This window comes from Scomber scombrus, chromosome 19, assembly GCF_963691925.1.
Source record: "Scomber scombrus chromosome 19, fScoSco1.1, whole genome shotgun sequence".
NCBI lineage: Eukaryota > Metazoa > Chordata > Actinopteri > Scombriformes > Scombridae > Scomber > Scomber scombrus.
This window is the reverse complement of record NC_084988.1, coordinates 21835254-21858591: the sequence shown is the minus strand read 5'-3', so window position 1 is coordinate 21858591 and position 23338 is coordinate 21835254. Positions and strand designations below refer to the sequence as shown.

The 23338-nt window shown below is 39.9% G+C and overlaps 1 protein-coding gene across 3 annotated transcripts in view; it reads right to left on the bottom strand.

Annotated features, from left to right (window-relative positions):
* Window positions 1–252: 252 nt before the first annotated feature.
* LOC134000724 (CAP-Gly domain-containing linker protein 4-like) overlaps window positions 253–23338 on the bottom strand; it is a 37154-nt gene continuing 14068 nt past the window's right edge. Inside the window, exons 8-16 of one of the 3 annotated variants that reach the window (XM_062440189.1) lie at window positions 18431–18566; window positions 17546–17677; window positions 13688–13780; window positions 12169–12363; window positions 11875–12009; window positions 9479–9602; window positions 3243–3307; window positions 3014–3092; window positions 253–2667 (exon numbers count right to left, since the gene is read on the bottom strand). In XM_062440189.1, the coding sequence (XP_062296173.1) occupies window positions 2301–2667; window positions 3014–3092; window positions 3243–3307; window positions 9479–9602; window positions 11875–12009; window positions 12169–12363; window positions 13688–13780; window positions 17546–17677; window positions 18431–18566 (1326 nt within the window). In that variant the 3' untranslated portion in view covers window positions 253–2300. The remainder of the gene's footprint in view (window positions 2668–3013; window positions 3093–3242; window positions 3308–9478; window positions 9603–11874; window positions 12010–12168; window positions 12364–13687; window positions 13781–17545; window positions 17678–18430; window positions 18567–23338) is intronic. The other 2 variants (XM_062440187.1, XM_062440188.1) reach the window with 2 other exon arrangements.

Here is a 23338-nt window from a genome sequence, read left to right as displayed (position 1 = left end):
TGTGCCCAGGCTGACAGTAAGTAAACAATAGCGCTCCAGCAGCAGGCTTTTTCTGCTTTTGACTGAGATGAGCCCCGGCGGAATCCAATGGTAAGTGAACAGACGCGTAACCATTTCAAAGTGCTTGTGCGATTCCATTTTCGGTCCCTGAAGACAGCTCTCCCCGTGCTATGTGAACAGTCCCGGAAAGTCAAGTAAAACCTCTTTTTCATAAGTACAACCACACTTAATAAAAAAAAAAGGCATAGAGCCAAAGAAGAAATAGAGTCGTGGATATGAGAGGTCAAATTAGAATAGTCTTTTATTTTATTTTTTCTTCTCTCTTTTTTTTTTTTTTTTTTTTTTACAAATACTGTTATTTTGCACAACATGTAAATGCATCAACATCAAATCCATCTCTCACGCAGTCACACTTCAAATATACATATCAGGAATTTCATTTAAAAAGAAAAAAAAAAAATCCCTCGCGAGAGCATAGCGCCAAAAGACTTTCATACCCGTCAGTGAATTCACTCATGCTGTTAATACAACTGGGATTGCAGATACACAGAAAGTATGAGAGTATATCTATAGATGAGATTTGAAATGTGGAGAGAAACGCCGCGGAACTAATCACAGAGATAGCCTTTATGTAAATGAGAAGCTATTTTCAAAGGAGGAATGAGTTGATTAAAAATGTTTAAGTAGGATTTTAGAAAATACTGGAGCTTTTGCTTGTTTCGTGTGTGTGGCAGAGATTTCAGACAACCTTAGGCTTGACCACTACTGCTTTTCAGTCACAGGGGGGGCCCAGACCAGACAGATCAATGAGAGAGCCATTGGAGATTCTCCGGCTACCGCTGTGGTCTACACGCCCCGAGTGGATGATGCATGAGTGTTTTACTGAATAGAGGCCCTGTTTTCCACATGCACAATCGATGGCTTGTTCTCTGCTGAGTTTCCCCGCACAGGATCTAATCAAACAGCAAACTCTATCCTTTTAAACTTTGGGATGATTGCATATTTCCTGTATCGAGCTGCTTTAATTAGACGTCAAATGCTATTACGCCACATTCAGTGCTCTGAAATGTGGTCATCAACAATTGTAATGATACCAAACTACTGAGGAGAAGTTTGGCCTGAGACTACAGTTGGGAACTCTCTATAAGACTGAAATTGCAGTTTTAACAAGTGGCATTTGTCGATTTCACAGTTCAAAATAAAGTTATCACATTCAGATTTGCACTAAATGTCAACTCTGACTATGTGATAAAATTGTGACAGCTCAGAAAGGTCTGAAAACTCAATCTGAACACAAATCAGGTTTTAAAATCAGGTGTTTTCCCCAACTGAACGTAATGTACTTTATAGGTAGTTACCTTCCAAATTGAGATTCAACTGCGATATAACTGACACCACTGCCTCAGCAATGTTACCAGTCTGCAAAAGCAGAACAGAATCAATAAGTAGAATTTTTGCAGCCCTGTAGCACAATGCAAACATTGATAGCTGCGTAGGACTAATGGACAGTTTGTGGCAAAGCTTGATGTGCCCCAAGTAGCACAGCTTGTGTTGACGTGGTTTTATTCTGATCGAGGCTAATAGAGGGTTTAGCTTAATTAATTCCTTTTGGATTCACATGGAATCATAAAATGAATATCAAGTTTTGACTCGACTTCCATCAATTATCTGTAAGCCATATGACAACCCTGCAAAAATCCATCCTTTTAGTTTCAAAGTGCTCTTACTTAATGCACACATGCACGCATACACACACACACAAAAACAGAAACATATGCACACTTTTGGTTAGAGTAGGCTACATCACCTAAATAATCTGATAAAAATCTCCTCGATGTGACCAAATTTAGCTTTGTGTATAGAAATAAATGTTCATGTATTCACATCCATACAATCCACTTTTTCATATTTTGATCCATCATTCTGATGTTTTTCAGTGCAATCAGATTCAAAGTAGTGCAGTGTTTTATGTCTTGTAAAGACTTTTTCTTCCCCCCATCCTGCCAAGACCAATTCTAATGAGAATTTTAAGTTAATTGAATAAAGTGCTTTCTTAGCCGCCTACATTTTTTTCCAAGAACTAATCTAGCAGTTTAAATTTGACCTATTAATAACTGGTTTTACCACTGTAACCCACACCACTTCTTGGAGGGGTACAGAGAACAAACTATGTGCATGAAAAGAAAAACTTTTAAACTCGAACTTTTAGCTTTAGTGTAGCTCGTAAACATAAAGTCAAAACACGTAACAGATATGTTGTGGAAGCCTCCCTACACGCCCCAGTCTGTTTGCTACCATTCTCAACTGTTTTCATTCACCAAGCGAGAACCGTTGATGCCGTGGTATGTGACGCGGCTGGGACGGACCAGCACGCCGTGGCCGGGTCGGCAGGTGAAGTAGCGGCGGCCTCCAACTGAGCCATCATTCTTGCCCTTTGTGCCTCGCAGCTCCAGACCGAGCCAGAGGCCCTGCGCAAAGTCCGCCGTGCCCAGGTAACGGATGAACGCCATCTCATTGGCGCTGCTCAGCAGGACCTGCATGCCCACGTGGAGGCGCACCTGGCCGTCAGTGCTGGGCGAGGGGCTGGACCCTGCCGTGCTCCCCGGAACACTGCCGCTACCGCCGCTGAGGGTGCTCCAGCGCCTGCGATGAGGGTTGGAGCGACTTCTTTTATTTTTAATTTTTTTTTAAATTTTAGATGAATTGTGGAAGCAGAGAGGGAAAATACAGCAAGAGAGATTTATGAGAAAGGGTATGCAGTGTGAGAAGATATATCAAAAGTAAAGTGGGAGATTCATGGGAGCTCAGTGTTTGAAGGATTGATTTCCAATTCTCTGTTCGCTCTCATTATGACCACAATCATGCATTGGAAATTTAAAAAGAAAAAAGAGAAAAAAAAGGAACCTTTTGCTGACTAATACCGCTGCTTCTTATCAGTATTGATTGTGCCACTGCTGCGGGGGGATTAGGATGAAGCTGAAAAGCTTTGGGAGGGAGAAAATAAGACACCCACCTGGTAACGGGGCTCCTTCTGCTCGTTTCCTTCGGGGGTGCGATGGCCGATGATGTGCTGAAACTGCGACGGATGGTCCCTGTGCGCCAATCACAAGTCACAGTCAAGTCAAGCACCCTCTCTACACAGTTTCTCGCATAAAGAACGACTTAACAAGCACTCACGGTATTATAAATGCAAAGACAGTTTGATTTGAGCCAAAGCTTGCAATAAAAGGCAGAACTCTCACCGCTGAAAGGGTGACTGAGACGAGAGGATGAGAGCTCGGAGAGGCAATCAACAGATCCATGGATCCTGTGGGTTAAAAAAAACCACAAGAAAAAAAGACACTTTAAGTAACATAACACATCACATACAATACATGCAATACAATACAGTGCAATATCCACTCCCATTAACTTTATCTCAAGTCGACTGCACCTCAAATAATGCAGCGTAGGCAGACAATGACTATTGATGTGGAGCAAAAATAAATGGAATGTCCATTTTGCTGATATATCATTAAAATACCAACACATTAGAGTTCAAACGCAAGTGAATAAAAGGTGACGGAGCCTGTGTCGGATGACGGCCCGCACTCTGCTGAAGGGAAACTATTTCTGCTGCTCACACCTGTCCTGGTTATTGATGTTTCGTGAGCCGCGATGTGACTATAATAACATTAGAGCTCAGGAAGCCGGTGTCTACTGATGTCTAGAAATGAGCCAAAGGGGGGGGGGGGGGGGGGGGGGGGGGGTTACCTTGTTTTCTAAGGGATGTGAGTGATGGGGTGGGGGGGGACAAAAATAATTTGGGTGGGTGGGCGGGGGAGAGAGGGGAGGAGGGCGGCATAAGAAAAAGCTGTTTGTTTTCCTAATGGGTTGTGATAGCTGCTGACAGGAGAAGAAAAGAGAAGGAGAAACAAGTGGCTGGATGTAGAGAATGAGATTGTGCATTAGACAGAGGGAAACCATGTGCTCTGTTGAACACACTGTGCGCCCCAGGGTTAATTAGGAAGAAAAAAAAGAAGGAGAGGAGAAAAAGGACGAGAATAAAGGGATGGCAAGGGAAAAAAGTAGCTTTTATCTCATGGAAAAGACGTAAATAGGGAGTTTAAAAAAAAAGCAACATCAGGAAAACAAGTGAGAGCCATGAAGAGATTAGAGGAGAAGAAATGCTCCCCCTCCTTGAAAATCCTCTTGTGGGTCTGCAGTCAGTTGGAGCACAAGTGGCAGAGGAAGGTGAAGAGACCAATTATATGGTGGAATGTGTTCATCTAAGCAGCGATTCGGCAAATCTGAAGAATCTCTCTGCTTTTTATATATTTCAAAAATGCTGCTTTTTAAAAAATGTGTTGCTTCTGTATTCAGCTCTGACACACATTATGCAGTGCAGACACTGGGTTATCAACATGCCATCCAATAAAAAGAAAGGTCAACAGTTTTTTTTAGGTTTTTTTTTATGTGATTGCACAAAATGTAAAGTAAAACAGTGTCTGGCAGTGAATTACTTAGTGACTTTTGAATATTTACGTCAGGCAACCGTTTCTGTATCCCCGGGATTAAATGATTCCCATAAATAGCCACTGTGGCGCTTGATACATCTGTTGAGTCAACACTTTGTCTCTGTAGTGCGCGAGCCTGATCTGATATGCAGAAATAACAAGGCCTTTAGTGGAATTTGCCTTTGTTCCTGCGCTTGTTTGAACGGGTCAACGTGGGCGGCCATTGTGGGAGAGGGTTTCCTGTGATAGCATCGCAGAAAGTGAGAACGTTGCACAAAGGTGTAAACACGGGAGGGGTGCAGCGAGAAGGTGGTTTAACTGTCAGCTACAACCAACTGCCAACAGTGAGAAAGTGCATATTTAGCATCACAACTCAACTCCAATTACTGTTGATGCTCACTATTCTACTATACTGTGTGCTAAAAATAAGCAACTCTGCTCACACCCACATTATTCAAGGTTCATGTTGTCTTGGGTTTGTTTTAACCAAAAGTCAAAGAGTAGATTTTGTTCTCTTTAAGATCTGAAAAAAACTTAGCTCCAATAAATGAGTGTAGAAACATATCAAACGCAGAGGTCAGACTGAAGTGTTTGATAATATGAAGTGATGTATATCAGACATACATCATGACTTTAACCCGCCTCCTGATGTCCTGGGGTCAAATTTGACCCATTTTTAAAGAATATTTTTATATAAAAAATATGGATTTATTTCATCAAACATGGATGGATCCATACTACATTCTTTGCAAGTACAGTATAATCATGCATACTTTCATTGAATTGGGTGATAATTTTTACTTTATGCTTTACTATAAACAGTCAAACCAGACCAAGTCAATTTTGACCTCAGAAGACAGCAGGCATGATTAAGTGCTGCCATTCAAATATTTAAAATCGTTTCAAAACTGTATCCTGACTTTGTGACATATACCGGTTTGTGATAATCCATCAATATAGTTTGCTCTGATCTTAAATTTAGTTAAAATAATTCTGTTTTTTTAACTAAAAAATGAGGTATAATCTCATTTAAATGAGGCCTATTGACCATCATTTAAAGAATAAGTGTAAAGTTGGAATGAAGTTGGCTAAAAACACAATTGGGTGATGATTTATACTTTATGGTTTATTAACAGTCAAACCTGAAAAAATTGACCCGGGAGAACAAAAGTTGCATGGTCAACAGGAAGACAACGGGAAGGTTAACAGTAACCAGCTCTCGACACAACTAAAGACTCAGTGCTACTGAGTGACAGTGGCATCACAGTCGTGACAAGGAGAACTGAAGCTGTTGTGTTTTTTCCGTCAGTCTGTCGCCCATCTGTGTTTCACTCAACCAGTCCAGCTGACATCATGGCCAGCCAAATCCCTGCGACAGTATGATGAAAAGGGAAAGCAAAGTAGACGAAGAGCCAGCTGCGGATTTATTCAATAGCTGTTTACATTTCTATAACAGGATTCCAACACTATCCACAGCTGCTTTGTTGTTTGTAATGGACCAACAGGACAATATGCACATACACAGTGTTTCTGACTAGATACATCCACAGTTGTGCAACTTAAACAGCCTTTGTGGAGCAACTTAAACCCAATTTGTGAAACACACAACAAATAGACCGTGATGCCCAAATAAATCAAGCACCTCATCTGCTTCAATATGAAACTTACTGGTGAGAGACAAATTATAAAGTTGAAATGACTATGTTTCCACAATACTTGATTGTCCGCTCAAATCCATTAATATTCTCAGATCACCCTGGACAACTGCATTTTTCTCAAACTCAGGTCACAGAGGAGGCAGACTATTATTTACTGACAAACGTTATTATTACAGGCATCTAGGCTGCATTCAAAACCACGCCTCAAGTGAAATGTATGTTATCACAGTTTTTCTGATTTTCAGTTCTACATATTTGGTTCTGTTTACTGTAATTATATGTCTAGATATGAGGGTTTGAATGGCACCGCCGGACCAGATTGCGCATGCACGCACGCATGCACACACGCACACACGCACACACGCACACACGCACACACGCACACACGCACACACGCACACACGCACACACGCACACACACACACACACACACACACACACACACACACACACACAAGTGGTGCAGTGTGGTTTAGAGAACATCTTTTGATTCTCCACCTTAACAGATTCTGCGTACACGAAGCACTGCTTCAGTCATATTCTCACCGGGAAAATCATCAATCGGAACTGCAGAGGCTTGATTTTAAGTATAGTAGCAGTGATTCTACCTCAGAAAATATTCAGTGGCACCATTTAGCAAAACTAATGTTACATGCATGTAAACATCCTGGAAAAATACCTCAAACATTAAACTAAATCACTAAAAACAGGTGCTTACTGTAATAGTAAAACATACACGCTAAACAGCGAGGTCACATTTAGTCTATTAACAAAACTGAACACTAACCAATCACTAGATAGAGTTTTGAAACATTAAAGTATAGCTACTATATAAATACTGCATCTAGGACAATCTTATAATCTCTTCATTACAAGTATATAAGATCTTTATTTTCCTCCATATTCTACAGCCTAAATTCATAAACAAACAAATCTCCATCACAAAAGCTAATAAAAAATAAGAGAAAAACACATAACTGTCAGTAAAGCATTAAAGTGAAGATAAAACACATGCCAAACTGCTGACCTACGCCATATCGCTTTTTCTGGAACTCTGACTAGAAATAGAAATGTGACATTAAAAAAAAGACAACAGCTACACGTCGACCTCATCATTTCTCGTGTGAACAGACACTTCTCTTGCAGCGCCGGCAATGACATGAGGAGGGGTTGAGAATTCACCTTAGTCGACAGCCGGTCTAACTGAGACGATAAACTCTACTCAGCATAAAGATGCTGACAGTATTTTTGACCAGATGACTGGATTTACATCAGATCTGTGCTCTGGCGCTGTGTATGAGGCAGCTGAGGACTTAAATAACGTCTACACAGTGAAAGCAGCAGCAGCGTCAGTCCTCTGTCACTGTCTACACGGCATGCGTTCAGGTCACTTACATTTAAGTAACACTCAGAGCCTAAAACTCAGACTATAGCAGAATAAAACGGCAGAAAATAGAAGAAATGTGTGACACAGATGTCTGAAAAGTGCAGCTCAAACACCTCCTGTGTAGCCTTCAGTTGCCTTTAGTTTTATAGCAAATCTTTGAGTCTATTCAATACTTTCAACAACTTTCATTACTGACAGTTAAAAGAGCTCAAAGAAACTGCAGCTTAATAATTCAGTGAGAAGCAGTCAGTGTTCTTGTAATCACAACCTAAAGGCGACCAAACTCATCTGTGAGAAATGTCATCTCTTCTTATTAACAGCAGAATAAGAAGGATATCACACAGTGAGACACATATACATTTCTATCATTAAACAAACACGTCAGCACACATTCTTTCCCCTGTTCTGAAAACCTCTTTACATCTCTCACCTATCGTTCTGAACCTAAACAAAAAGACACGCATATATATTCATTATGCATAATCTACACTCAGAGGCAGGGATGCTGGCGTCTGGCTTCATTACTAGGTGCCACATTAAATTGAGGAGTCACACTGGGAGGGGGCCCCGGGCTTCGCGTTCAACAACTCTGACTCTCGTTAATCACTGGTACAGAGGAGGCCTGTTTGCTGCGCAGAGGGGGAAAAAAAATCAAATATGTCAACGCTCCCACAAATGACGCTGTCAAAAGGAGCTCATTACTGCCATCAGACGTATTGATGAGAGCAATGAAACGCAACCTCAGGGTTTTTCAGGGTATATTGTCAAATTCTTCAAAAATCTTTTCTGAACTTTAAAGATTTATTCTTTTTTAAAGATACTTGTTTGACAGAATGGTTTTTATGGCTGGAGGTGAGCAATGGCAAAAGCAAAAATTGTCCATTCATTATTTTGTGACCTTAAAATTATAAGGTTTTATCTGACATTTGTGACTTCAAACTTTGTGACCTCCAACTTTATAATTTTATTAAAAACCGTATGAATGACACTTACAAACACTAACTGAGTTAATACAAGTTTTTTTATCTTGTTTAAACTCAGTGAGAAGCAGATTTTCCCCTTTAACTAGCATGCTGGTCAGTTAGCTTGCCTGCTAGCTTGAGTTTAATTACATTTAGCACAGTTGTAAGCAACGATTACTGTTATTATTAGTGACTTAAGTTACTCTGACTACTTAAAAAATTTGCAATAAAAGTCCAAATGTTAATATGCAAGTATGAGATACATTCAGGCCGTTAGCATCTGATGCTAGCTGTATGTGTGTGTTTAATGTTAACATTTGAGTCCTGCAGCAGACACAGTGAGGACAGAAAAACATTCAGAGCTCAGACACTGACAGTGACCCCAGTCTGTCAAAAAAGAAGTTAAAAAAGTCAATTTGGAAGCAGAAAAGGACAAGAAAGGTTGTGATATAGAGAGACAGCAGCAAAAAAAAAAAAAACAGCTAAATAAGGAGACGAAGCAGCAGCAAATGAAAGGATATATTTTATTATGTATTGTCTTAAATTTTGTGTCAGTAAAAACCAAATGTACTTGGGTCTAAATTTAAAACATGCAGCTAAATTGACGTCTGTGCCCAAATATATTAAATTATAACTGCCTTCATTCATTGATTGCACGACTTTTTTCAGCAAAATCGTGACAATTTTGATGAGTTTCTGTGAAGCCTCAGAAACAAAGACTTCACGGAGTTAGAAGGTTCCATCTAAAAAAACAAACCCATTTAAATATGTGATGGGATTTTCTTATTATAATTTTAGTGCTAAGAGTGTGTTATTTTGACAAAAGAGAACTGTACTGAATATCAGTTCTGTTGACTAGGATGTCAAAACTTTAAACCTCAATGACTCAAAATCACTCTGAATGCAGATTGAACTTTATAATTCAAAAGGTGTTGATTTGTTGAAAATAAGCTGCCTTAAAGAACCTGTGCTCACCTTTGAACACGAGACGGAGGAGCAAAGACGCCATGTTTTGGTGGGCAGCTGAAGTACCTCACTCCTCCCACTGATCCATCATTCTTACCACTGGGTTTGTCCAGTTCGATACCCAACCACAGCCCTGGAAAGACAAGCAGACAAACAAGAGGGTCATTGAGATATGATGACAGTATTCAATATTAAAACTCCTCAGCCTACTGTCACAGTTTTTCTGTTGTCTATTATAGATACTGACATGAGCCAACCACATGCCTAATCTAGTCTAAGAGATTCACCTTATAAAATGTGTGTCGAGGGGTTATGTTGTAGCCATTTAATACTGGCCTTTGTAAAAATCTGATGGGTTAGCTCATTATATAAAGAGACTGGTTTTGACCCCACCAATTACATCATTTTATAGTGTTAATACTCTAGAATCAGCAGGTAGACAGACTCCCTTGTCGGAAGCCACGGACAGCGTGTTTACACCGATGACAATGAGGGGGTGAGAGATGAAGACTTCAATAACAGCAGAGAGACAACACACGTAGGCAGATATATTACGTTTTAATATTTATCAGCTCAGGGTGAACAAATCTCAGTGGAATAACTGAGTAACAAAAAAAAGTTGGAGCACCAGTGTGATGCCGCAAATTGAGAATAATGATTGACAAGTTGAGCTACAGACTTGATTTAGCCAAAGTGTCTGACTACAGAAGAGCAATCATGGACTTTCAACATAGCTGCCAGATTTACATGACTAGACAGCTCTCTACATGGACAGCTGTCTGTCTTCTGAAATGTCAGATTTCACTGTGTATCACCTCAAAGTAAATGTTGAATAAATGTCGCCCAACAGCACTCTTACTTTTATTTAATCCCTAAATATCTGTTTAAAAATGATGTGACTATTCTATGCTAAGACACAAAGTTCAGAACATCTTTGCAATGACTTTTTAAGACACCTCGCGTGTGTCACTTTTGGATTCACACAAAAAAAAAGTTCAAAAGAAGTCAGTTTACTGTGATGTGTTTGGCAAGAATAAGAAGAGCTGCTTCCCGCACAGAGACTCGGTCCTCAATGCACTGAGGCTGAGATAACAGAACATTCCTATCACTGATTTAAGAGTATCAAAGGAAACTTAAGACTGAAATCCCTTCAAACATGATCCTCAGTTGTGTGAGATGTGTTAGTACTTATTCATACATGACTGATGCCTGGGCAGAACTGCTGCCTAAATATTAATGAATACTCTGAGCTGTTGTCTGCCTGGCTTCTTGTGGCTTTTTTTGGTTAGGCAGCCGCTTTCTCGTATCTCGTTTTTCCACCGGGTATCTTCTGTCCGACACAATGTTTGCCACTTCCGTGCCTGCCGCCTGAGAGTACAATGCAGCTCACGCGAGGTTAAATAGAGGAGTTTAATAGCGCTTACGTGATCTCTCCACATATGTTTCACATAATAACCACACAGAACAGATGTTCAATAATAATAATACCATGCAAACTTTAGCAGTTCTCGCTGGGGAAAAAAAGAATAGAGAGTGAACTCAGGAGTTTCATGTTTTCATTCCTCATAGAACTGTAAACATTTCAAACTAAACCCAATATAAGAAATACTTGGATACATATAAGGAAACATATACAAAATACAGTAATTATAATTCTTTATGTCTGACCTGAAAACAGTAAAGTAAGGACAGACATGATTTATTAAGGGGGATGATGAATATTTCAAATAGCCTTTGAAAGCTTTTTTTTAAAAGAAGTTTTCATAAACTCGAGGTGAAACTTGTCCGACACTGATGTGGTTGATCCTTTTCCAGAGAGAACACTCTGGTCCTCTTTGTTCCCCGGGTGTTCTTTATTGAACAGTAACTGTCTAACATAAAACACATTCACAGCAGTATGCTTATACAGTGAGAATGAGTCAGACTGAATGGATTCAAATTCCATGTGCAGCGATACCAAATTATTCAGAAATGTGGCACCATTAAGAAGGCAGTGTATTGCTTCAGTATAAGTACTTGCTGACATTTAAATATGTGTTTAATATACTGTATACTGTATATATAACTGTAGGAGTTTTTATCATATATCTGAACAATCCAAATAGCTGTGAAGAGACACAATGATGCTGCTATTGGAGTTTTTTCAAATCAGACTTTAAAGAGCATTTTGAGTGCACATTTATACATAACTCACATTGCAAATTATTCAATACACAATGTTCATGTGTGTTCGAAAAATAAGCTGAATAAAATCTCTGTGATTCCAGCATGTTTGCTTGTAGTACAAACCAGATGGTACAGATGAAAGGCAACGCTGCAAAAAGATTCACTGAACAAGGAGCGATTTATCAAAGTGTAGCATGTATGCTGCATATTTGAAGTGTTTTAACATTTTAACAACTGACCTGGAGCAAAGCTGGTCTTTCCATAAAACTGGACCACACCAGTCCTCTGGCCTACGACCAGCACCCTCTCCCCTAGGCGCACCTCGGGGCCCTCGCACACAGAGCTGCTAGCTGAGGGGGTTCGGCTTCTGGGACCTGGGGGGGGTGGGGGGGAATTATCAAAGGCTGTTTCACCGCTGGCTTCAATTTGATTCCATTAGGATGTGATAATCATTAGAAAAAACCCCTGTGATGAAAGCAATCTCCACTCGGTCAGCGTTGTGATAACACACACACACACACACACACACACACCTGCAGGAGGAAGTGAGGTGCTGCCAGGAGAGGAGCGCAGGGCTGGAGAGGGTGTCGTCCTGGGACTCGGAGAGACGCGCTCCCGTCGCTGTCTGGCTGGAAGACGTTGCCTTGGCAGCGGACGCGGTCGAGAGGCCGGCCCGTGCCGAGAGTCAAGCGAGGAGGACGAAGAGGAGAGGGAGCGGGAGAGGACACCTGTGATGAAAATGACAAGGAGGAATGAGCGGCAGGACATGCAGAGACGGCTCATTTAAAGCAAAAGCCGTAACAACTGACCAAAAACACACAACAAAGCAGCCACTTGGCCAGCTGTGTTCTACACGCCATTCTAAAGAGGCACACAAACTGGTGCAAGTCAACTCTACTGGGGCCTTCGTTGTGCAGTTATCTACTCTGCTGTCTAAAAAACTCACACGGCACAAACTGTGTGCCTCCTTTCTTAATACTGAACCCACCATCCATCCATCCAGGTCTGTATAAGCAACTATTACAATTCCACTGAAATAATGAAGCTCAGCATATTATTCATTTCTCTGTTTCCCTCTTCTGAATGTGACAGTCCCTACAGCCCTCAGATCCACACAATTACTGCTGCACTTCACAAATCCAAGCAGCTGTATCGCATCACTCTGAGGCAACACGAATCGAGTGAGCTTAGTCTTTTTATTTATTTTTTTACAGTTGCTTCTTCATCTATTACCGAAGTCCAAAACTAAGAGCCAACGTGATAATCCCCTCCCAACATGAGGGGCTTGAGAATGGAGGAGGAGGGATGCCCAATATCAACTCTTAAGAAGCCATTTGGACACAGGACCTCATTAAGCTTTTAACTTTCACAGACCTTCACAGGCCATGAGTTCATTAAGTGCCCAACTCTTAAAGGCTAATTGATTAAATCTGTGCCAAAGTGCTTTAAGAAGAAGAAGGGGAAAATTCAACTGCAAACAAAATTGGAACCCGGAAAGTGACGGGCCAAAAAAGAAAAAGTTCTGACCCTTTGCCAAAAGTTGTTTTCAATAGTAAGCCTTTGCTAATGGAGCCCTACGAGTAGGAATAACAGTTGACGCTGCTGATTCGCTCATTCCTCTTTGAGCTAATCAATCCCTCGTTGGCTTAATTGATTACTGGACTGGCATGGTTTTAAATTGATGCACTACAGTTAGAAGAGCCATGTTACTGTACTTTCAGGTTGAAGATACACTTTAATTTCAGATTTTGCTGAATATTCAGTTTTGGCTTTTGTAACATCCTATCAGATCTGCTTTATCACCATCCTAGTACTCACACATAATACAACATGCTTTACCAAAGTATCAGTTTCCTTTTAGAGAAGTTCTGTTCCTCTTGATCTAACCACGGATGGATTAGGATTTTGGATTCAAGTATTAAGGTGCACTGATTATCAGAGAAATGTGTAGTGCAGTGTGTAGAACCTAAAAACAAAAGACATACACTAAACACACACTTCCATTCTCTGATATCCAGTGCATCAAAGCCCACACAGTTGTAACTGCAGTACCTGTCTTTGTCTCTGAGGCGTCTCCCTCTGTGCCCTGGTTGGGACTAGGTGGACTTTGATTATCAGGGCTTTTTTTGACAGATGGAGTTAAACCTTTCCACACACACACACACACACACACACAAAAACACTTTTCAAAACAAAGAAGATAACAAGATGGAAGATAACATAAATAATGTATTCAATTTAGAAAGTCACTTTGACAACTGAAACAAGACATTTGTAGTTACATTCTTTAGTTTGACAGCTGAAATTAGCAGAACTGGGAAATGTATAATTTCTAGAATTGTCATGCTGTGTCTGCTGAAGAACCTTGCCTATTTACCCTTCTGATTATAAAAATGCACACACACCAAATGTATAATCTAGGTGGACCTTATGAACACAGATGGAGTGGTTTGCATGTAAAGCAGTTATCCAAAAGCAAAACATCCATTTAAAAATACAATTCCCACAAAGACAGTTTAGAAAGTTCATCACGTCTAGAGAAGTAAAGAGAATTAGAAATGAGGAAAATAAGATGACACACAGTGTAACACTCCAAGAGCGGCAAAGTTAAAGTGAGAAACACAAAAAAAAAACTCTAGAATGTTAAAAAAAACAACAACACAAGAACAGGACAGTGAAGAAATGCAAATAGAGGACGATCGTCGAGTAGCAATGAAACAAGAATTAGTGAAAGGAAATTTTTCTTGATTCAACTAAAGAACGTCTTTTACTTCAACACACAATAAAAACACTTTAATATGCTGAGACAAGCAGCAACGCCAACACAAAAGCCCAATGACAGTGAATACAAAAGAACATTAAAAAGCTTCAAAAGGAATACTGGTACTAACTCAGATAGCACACAAAGAGAATTTCTCATAGAAGTAAACAATTATAGTCTTTCACTAGTTTTATAGCACTAAAACTTTACTTTTTTTATCTTTGTTGATTTGAATTAATTTACCATAAAACTGTCTGTTCTTCAATAAGAAATAAAATCAACATCCATGTATTTAAATAGATTTAAGGAAAAAATATCTCCAATGAGGATTTGATTTGTACAGAAAATATAAATAAAATAGAATATGAATTTGCTCATTACTTTAAGTTCAAACTTTGTATTGTGCCTTTACAAAAGTGTTAGAAAAATGGAAAAATCTGCCTGCTCTTTATTGATTGCCATTTCAGTTCACATTTAGAGGAAGCCGGGAAACGGTCCCCTCGGAGGAAGAGTTGTGTCTCTCCTTTGAACTCCAAAGAGGAAACTACATTCCTACTAAGAATACCAAACATTTCTTGTCACTTGACCTTTAGCTCGCGGGGACCTCCTGGCTCTATCCATCCCTTCCACATACTGACATTCACTTCAAGTGACACACCGCAGCGCACATTGAGGCTTTATGAATCCAGCGGTGGTGCTTTGTGAGCGGTGTCTGTGTTCCCACCACCCTTTGAGGGCCTGAGCTACAGTTGACACACACTAATAGGGGCCCGGCCTGGCATTCTGCTGTGTCTGTCTCTCCTGGTTAGTGAGACGAGACGGTTTCACGATGACCGGTCCAATCTATAGATGCACACGAGCGAGCTGTCTGCCCCGACCGTCCGATGAGACGCTGAAAAACACAGGTGGCACCTCCAGAAGTTTGGTCTGTAAAACGGCTGACAAAGGCCCCGAAAAGTGTTTTGGTCATAAATTAGCCTGGTTCCTGGGTTTGGATGGAGGTGCTGACACAGACGCCCTCACATGAATTGCGCGCCGCACATACACACTCGCACACACCTTGTGATGAATAGCTGCCAGACTACTCAGCCTGTCTATGCCCTAGTTATTAAACCCTGCTTAATTGGACTATCAATCACAGAATTCCATAGGCTGCTCTGAGGTCCACTATTCCACTCACGTCCACATCAAACAGCCTTCAAAACCTTTGAGTATTACACAACTACAATACTGATGTAAACCCTAGAGGGCGCAAGAACCACAAAAAACAAGAGAAACAAGGTTTCTACAAGGTTCTCAGGTGACTGGACTTAATTATAAGCTTACATTAGTCAGAAGCAGAGGATGTGAGCATCTAAGGACTGTGAGAGTAAGGTCTTGTCATCAATCTAATTTATGCATTGTCCTCTGGCAATGGTACAGAATCCACTTTTCAAAGCATTCGAGGGAAGATTAATATGAAAGGCCGGATGCTATAAATCCTGCCGTGCGATGACATGCCTCTGACAGGCTGTGGAAGTTGAGAAAGCCTCTTTTAGGCACAAAAAGAGGCCATCGGCTGGAGTCGTGACTCAGCTGATGGCCTCATCTGGAGACTGTGGAGTGACTCAGTCGCTCTGTAGTAGGTCAGTGTAGTAGCCCACTGTGTTAGCATGGAAACTGACAGCCAGTAAAGGGAACCTATTTTTGGTTGTAGAGAGAATGTTGCCACACCACGACTACAACCACAAAAGATTTCATCATCTATCCTATTTCCTTTTACTAGACTTGATACTCTTCATGTTTACTTTTTCATGTAATTATTAAGATCAATAATAATTGCTGCATAGTTGAAAGATGTTGATGCTTACTGACATGCTCTTGTTGTCTTGAACATTACAATGTGATTTGACACTCAAAAATGACATACAGATGCACGGTGCAAGTTTCTACAAATACAACTAAATATTGCTGTTGTCAATGTACATTATTAGTCATCTCTTGTCTCTTTTTCATAGCCTGGTGAAATAATGCAGTTGGTTGTTTTACTTACCTGCACTGATCCGGTATCACAAGCAGGGATGACCTTCTCTCAATATCAACCTTTTTTACATTCGGAGATATTTAGATGACTAGATTGCAATTTTTGAGACTCCCCCGCAAATGTGCACCTTTATTGCTTTCTCTACCCCCTCATATTTCAACCTGTGCCAAGTTATGAAAACAAATGAAAAATCAATTCCAAAAAGGTATATTCTACTGACACTGCATAAAGCACTTGTAGGGAATGTTACTTGCTTACCTTATAGGTTATTTTGCTTATAATACATTTTACTGTGCATAATAAAAACATCCATACAGCAGAGAGGGGGAGTTGAGCACCACACATGGATCACACAGGAGGTAGAACACTGCTGTAATCCAATTATTGGAGAATTGAGGGCTATTAATAACTACTTTTCTGTCATTTTCAGCACATCATCCCCAGAGTAACAGGAATGTTTCTGTTGCTGCAAGTACTATAGTTTATGTCTCAAACCACACAAGTGAGTGCGCTTGAGTTACTTCTTCAACAGGGAATATTGGGAGGAAGGGGGTCATTTATCGGTCGAATGCTTTTAGTCCCAAATGTTTGTTTCTATGAGGTTGGTGAGATTTTTATTGTTAGATGATGTGTGGTTTATAATAATATCCAGATCTCCTCTGGGGGACTGTACATGAGATTACACATGACATGAGGAAACACTTTGCCCCTGTGACATCCTTTTCACCTGCGCTCACACAAGTTCACACATTTCCTCGCCTTCGGGGCCCTGCAGGCTTTTCACTTTCACCGTCTTTGTAGTTTATGTTGCGAACAGATTTTAAAGTATATAAATATATTATTTATTTACACTACTTTGCCTGGAGGAGTTTTGTCTCAAACCTATTCTTCCAAATGCTTCCAAAAACTCTTGGGGTGATCCTCATGCTGACCTGAGCACAGCTTGAATTGAGAGAATTGAGCCAGACGGAGCAGAGTTCCTTCTATAAACTGCTTTTACAACTTTTGTGTGATGTGTTGGATGTTTCGGGTTTATTTTTTACTATAAACCAAACCCATTGCATGTTTTGTATGAGCGGAAATGTTCAGAGAAATATTCAGAGGTGTGTGTAACTTGTTTTTTTACCTGTGTTTATCTTGGAAGTGATACGAGACAGGTCAAGGCGACGAGGTGGGCGTATGGGTGTAGACGTCTTTACAGTACTGGTTTTATGTCTTTCCAAAGGTTTGCTTATCTTGGAGAGAGGAGCAAAGATTCCTGGAAAGAGGACAAAAACAAGAAATGTATCCAATGATAATGATGATTTAAGATATACAAGGTAAGACAAATAGTTAAACAGCAGCAAAAGAAAAACATGGTAAATGTGTTAATGTTTGACAAGATACAATAGCACTGAAAAATCTGATTTAGTCCTATGAAGTCAATAATGGTATCAATCAATCAAACTTTATTCATACAGGTTAATGTAGTGCTTTACAGTTGATTGACAAGCTGATAATAAGACAGAATTGACAACATTAAGGAAAGGAGTAAGAATGATGAGGGAACAAAAACAAAGAAAAAGAGAAAAAAAAGGATGATAAAAATGTTTAGAAATTTTAAATACAGTAAGATAAATAAGAGAAAATAAATACATAAAAAATGTTTTAAAAATGTTTTAAACAAAAGCAAAATGAAATAAGATAAATAAGAGATAGAAGTTTAGTAAAGGCTAGACTAAAACTAGGCTTTAAAAAAAGGGATAAAAAGACAGGAAAGAAAATTGATAAACTGAAGATGACTTATAGAATGGTAATAATAAAATAACAAATTAAAGTAGAACAAAATTAAAGGGTTAGGGGGAAAAAAACATCAAAAGAAATATAAAATAGAATAAAAGAAGACAATAAACAATTCTTAATCAAAAGCTAGGCTGAACAGGTAGGTTCATAGTAAGAATAATAATTATAATAATTTAATAATAGTAAAAGTGATTGACAATTCATGCTTCTTCGCTGTAGCATGACCTACCGTGTTTTATTCGACAGGTAAAATATTGAACCCCTGCTACCGAGCCATCGTTCTTCCCCTCTGGTTTGTCAAGCTCCACTCCAGCCCAGAGGCCCCCGGAGAACTCGGTGCTGCCGCAGAATCGCAACGTTCCCACCTGCAAACACACAGGATTAGTATGTACCACTGAAAGTCACAACGGTGACAGTGTTTCATAGCCATCGGTGTAAAACACGCGCAACGAAAGAAATGATCAATGCGCCTATGGTGTGTGAAGTCATTCTATCTTCAGTCGAAATGATGTCGAGAGCAGAGCCGCCGTCAGAAGCTCAACATTTTGGAGGTGTCGGTGTTCATGAGAGCGACAGAAGAGACAAATAACAACAAAAAAGGGAAAAAAGAGATCAAAGATGAAAAAGATGGGATTTGATGAACCAATCTCTACAACTTGGCACACTGCGATTTTGTTCTCAGTGTGACATGAAAATCTATTAATGGTTCATTCTTTCAGAGCAAATGTCCAACTGAGCTAGATTTAACTATTCTTATCGTGTTAATGCTTGCATCTACATGTGTACATGTGTGTGCAGCTGGGATGATCATACAGCAGGGAAACACCGGGGATTATATGATGGAGTAAAATGTTAAACAGCTATAATATAGGCACCATAAGAAAGATGTATAATTTCTACTACACTTCTCATTTATAGTGAAACTCAAAGTCGGTATTAATACCGCAGAACACACAACATAAAGAAAATAGTACTGAGAGTTAAGATGAAAAGGCCTTCCTGAACTAAAGGGTTTTGAAGCCTTCTTTTAGAAGAGTCTGGGGGTCTGTGCTGCCCTCAGATGGTTAGAAAAGCTGATCTATAAGCGTGGTGCAGTGGAGCAGAAGGCTCCATCCTCCATGGTGCAGAGCTCAGTAGTGGAGGCCCAGAGGAGCGAGATGCTGGCAGATCTGAGGGTGCGGGTGGAGGTTTGTGGTATGATCAGTGCCTGTAGGTAGGGAGGAGCGTGTCTCCCTGACTACAGATGGTAGAAAGAGGAAGGAGGTCAAACCTAACACCCAGATTAGTGATTTAGGAGGAACCAATGTGCCTTCTTATATAGCAAAGGACTGGGACAAGTAATGGTGGCAAGTGGGTTTTCAGTCACTGTATACTGTATATCCTAGATGATCCAAGATTCTCTCAGTTAAGCATTTGTCAAGATCCTTTTTTATTTCTGGATCCATGTTTAGCTTGTGAAAACCTGACAGTCAGTGATGTAGCCTGTACAAAGGTAGTGGAGAGTAAAGGGATACCAGACTGTGTCAAACACAAAGACAGGGCTCTGGTCATAACGGACAATATGATGGTCAACAGATGTGAAATGTGTCATTAAATGCACTTAATTTCAAATTGGTACATTTGTATTTTAAAAACTGCTTTAAATGAGAAAATCATGATGTGTTTAAAGACTCGTATTGCTTTACTGTTTGCTGTTCTCAGTTTCTCCTTTACTATTCTTACCATGAAGATATTTGTTTAAAAAGTGCACAGGGAAGTGCTGTAGAAGCCTTGGTGGTTAGACTAATGGCTAGCAACAGGCTTTCTCTACCAGTATTTATGTATACAGTTCACCATCCACATACAGACTGCCTTTGATTTGTCTCTGAGCTACATGTACAGCACTGGCATGGTAAATCTGAAAAGCCTTACAGCCGGTATTTACTTTGACACACAGGTGGAGCAAATTGAGAGAAGCATCCCTGAGCCGGGGATGACTCACTCGATTAGTTGTTTAAGTCCTTTCCCAATTCACACTTCCTTAAAAAGCATGAGATAGGGGGGGGGTTAACATCAGCTATTTCACCATTTTATCTCTTATGACCTTCCATTCAATAAAATTGTGCAATTTTAAAGGCCCCATTGAAATTGAATAAACTCCTCAGCCCCGAGAGGAGAAAAAGGCACTCTGATCTAATAGGAGTCATTTGTGAGGATCTTTGTCATAGAAACTGGGTTATTTAAACATGATTGCGAAGCTTTTTTTTTCATGCCGCAGGGGTCAGACAAATCAAAACACTGAACCACCGTGTCGCTTAACAGTAACTAACAAATTTGGGTTTTGGCGAGCTTATGGGAATAAAAGCACGCTTGTGAAATGGCACCGAAAGATTACATGTGAAATGTCAGAGATGTGAAAAAACATTCAGAAGCTGATCAAGCTGACTTTCAAGAGTGTTAGCACTGGGCTGGTATTTTTTTTTAAAACAGCTCCAGTTAAATGACTGCAAAAGATTACTGAGCACAAGACAAAAATTGTCTAAAAATTGAACTTAAGACGCAAGCCCATGTTTTACTACACGGACGGTTAGTGATGGCTGTATAATGGTGAGTCTCCCACCACTTACCTAGTCCACAGTAAGTGTAAATAACTGTATATAGATGCTAAGTGTAAGGAAGGTTAACTGAATTTCCTTTTGATTTTAAACATTCATAGCACAGGCACAAAAAGATTCAGTGGATATACCAGCGTGCGACAACCTCTGTTGGTGCCAAAAGTACAAAACAGAGCTTCAATTAGTCTGTCTTTTCTGCTAGTCTAAAAAAAACTACTTTTCTCCATTGGTTCTTCAAACAAACAAACAAACAAACACAAAAATCAATGACATACCACAGTCTCAAATTTTCATAACTTGTGTAGGTGAGTAAAAAAAAAAAAGAGTATTTGATTCCACTATAAGCCTCATGACTGTAGGCAATCTTCAGTGCTTTTAAGGAAGCAAGAGTTGGTTCTTAATAGGAGTGATTCAACAGTAAAGACTAACACCATCATTACATCAGTACAAAAGCCACACTGTGGATTGGAGGAATCTAAAACTTTCATGGGCCCTGCAGGCTTCTACTGATCCTGCTAGGATTTGAGGGTCTTGGTAGACTTTTGGAATGACAAAAGCTGAGTGCAAAGTCATCTGTAAGTGATGAAAAAAGAAAGTCAAGTAATTCTCGACTGATTATCTGATGTAGTCGAAAACTGGTGATTTTCAGAACAGTCTTTTGCACTTGCTTTTGTTGGATCACTGGACACACTGAGGGTGGACTGGGTCCGTGATTTCAGCCTGATAACTCAGGACATCAGTGATTGGAAAAAATGTTGCAAAATATTTAACCCAACGTACAGAATAGAAAGTCTAGATTTCTGAGGTTTTTTTAGCAGGGTCAGGGTGTGCAGTAAATTGTCAAACTTGAACTGAGCCAGGAAAATAGTTTGAAAACTGAATGTTATTTAAGCTATGAGGACAACGCTCCACAGCTTTTAAAGCATGCTTCATGTTATAAGGATTACGGTCACGCAGCCACAGTTAAGTGTCTTTGCATTACAGGAGAGAATGTCTTTGCCTGAATGCACAGATGAGGATAATGTACTGAGAAAAACGTTGCTGCAAATAACTTTGTTTAACCCTGGTTTGTCCATTTATTTTATATATCACATTCTCACTGTAACAAAGAATCAGTACAACATAGCTTAGTTCACATTGCCAGCTGTGCACAGCACTTAATAGTGTGAGATTTGATGAAGAAGAGATAAGTCTAATAGAAGAAGATGACCCAGACAGTTTGAAACTTCTAACAGTGTTAGCAGACATTTAGCAGCATCACAGCTGGAGTTGGATTAACTTGAACACGTAAAATATGTTGATGATATGCCAGAGTGAAGTGTCAGACATAACCCTGAATGCTGGAAGGATGCCAAAAGGGTGTTGCTTAGCAACTGGAAACTATGTTTTCTTGGTTGAGGGCTGAAATAATTGTAGAAGAGAAAATAAAAAAAAAAATCCCCCAAAGCTTCTGTTTTTGTTTAGGTTAAATCACTGCACAGCTGCATAGTACTGCTGTGGTGTGCCTACGTGCATGAGACTGATGGAGTAACAATCCCTTTCATATTTTACTGTTCCCATGCTCATTTATGTTGTGCACTGCTACTTTATGTACTTGTATTAGTTGCTGTTTGTAAAATATATCGACTCGAACAGTAATCCCATGGACAGATGGGTGCATTTGTGTCCAATTTTGAACAAAGACATGACAGGGATTCCAACTCCAACTATTTTCTGCACATAAGCAAATAAAAATCTGCTCAGTGCTGCTGCCTAACCGTGTCTGTTTTATGTGCCTCTGTAGAGATTCACACAGACATTGTTAATGTGGAAATTTGGATAACTGCAGAAACTTGGGTTCAGTTCCCAGCTTGGGCTCTTCCAGCTCAGCTACATGCTCCCTCAAATCCAGCTGAATGTGTTTGCATGATGGGAAGCTGGTGAGGGATCATGTCTTTGTCAGTGCAGCAGTGTCTCACAACTGTACAGAAGGGACTGAGCTGAGGAAAAACATGCAGGTACGGTGCCAGTTGTTCATGCTGTTTATAACTAAATAGGATCAGAGCAGCTTAAGAGGTACAGTTCAATCATTTAAAAACTGTTAAACTGCAAAAACTGTCAAAAACAAAAATCGAATTAATGGAAAATATCAAAAAATCCAATTATACTGAAATGATTAAATTCCGAGGGAAGCGTTCAGGCTATCAAAATGCAATTACTGGTACATCAGCTAATTGTTGCATTAATGACTGAGTGTGTTTTGCGAGTTGTGTAGTTTGTTTTGGCTGTAGTTATGAGGTGGAGATGAGTTGAGCCTTGTTTTACATTCAAAGTAGCCACACGTTAACGGCTGCTGCTTTCTTTTTAATGCATCGCTCACTAACTGCTGCAAGAACAGTTTACTTCACCCTCATTTGAATTCGGCTATTAATCAACTTTAATTAGGGGGCTGAGAAACGTCCCTCTATTGTACCACTTTGAGATATGGATGGTGAAAAATGTGTTTTATTTCCAGCAGAATCTTGGCACCGCTCTGCATAACCGAAGGATTAAATTAAGATGCT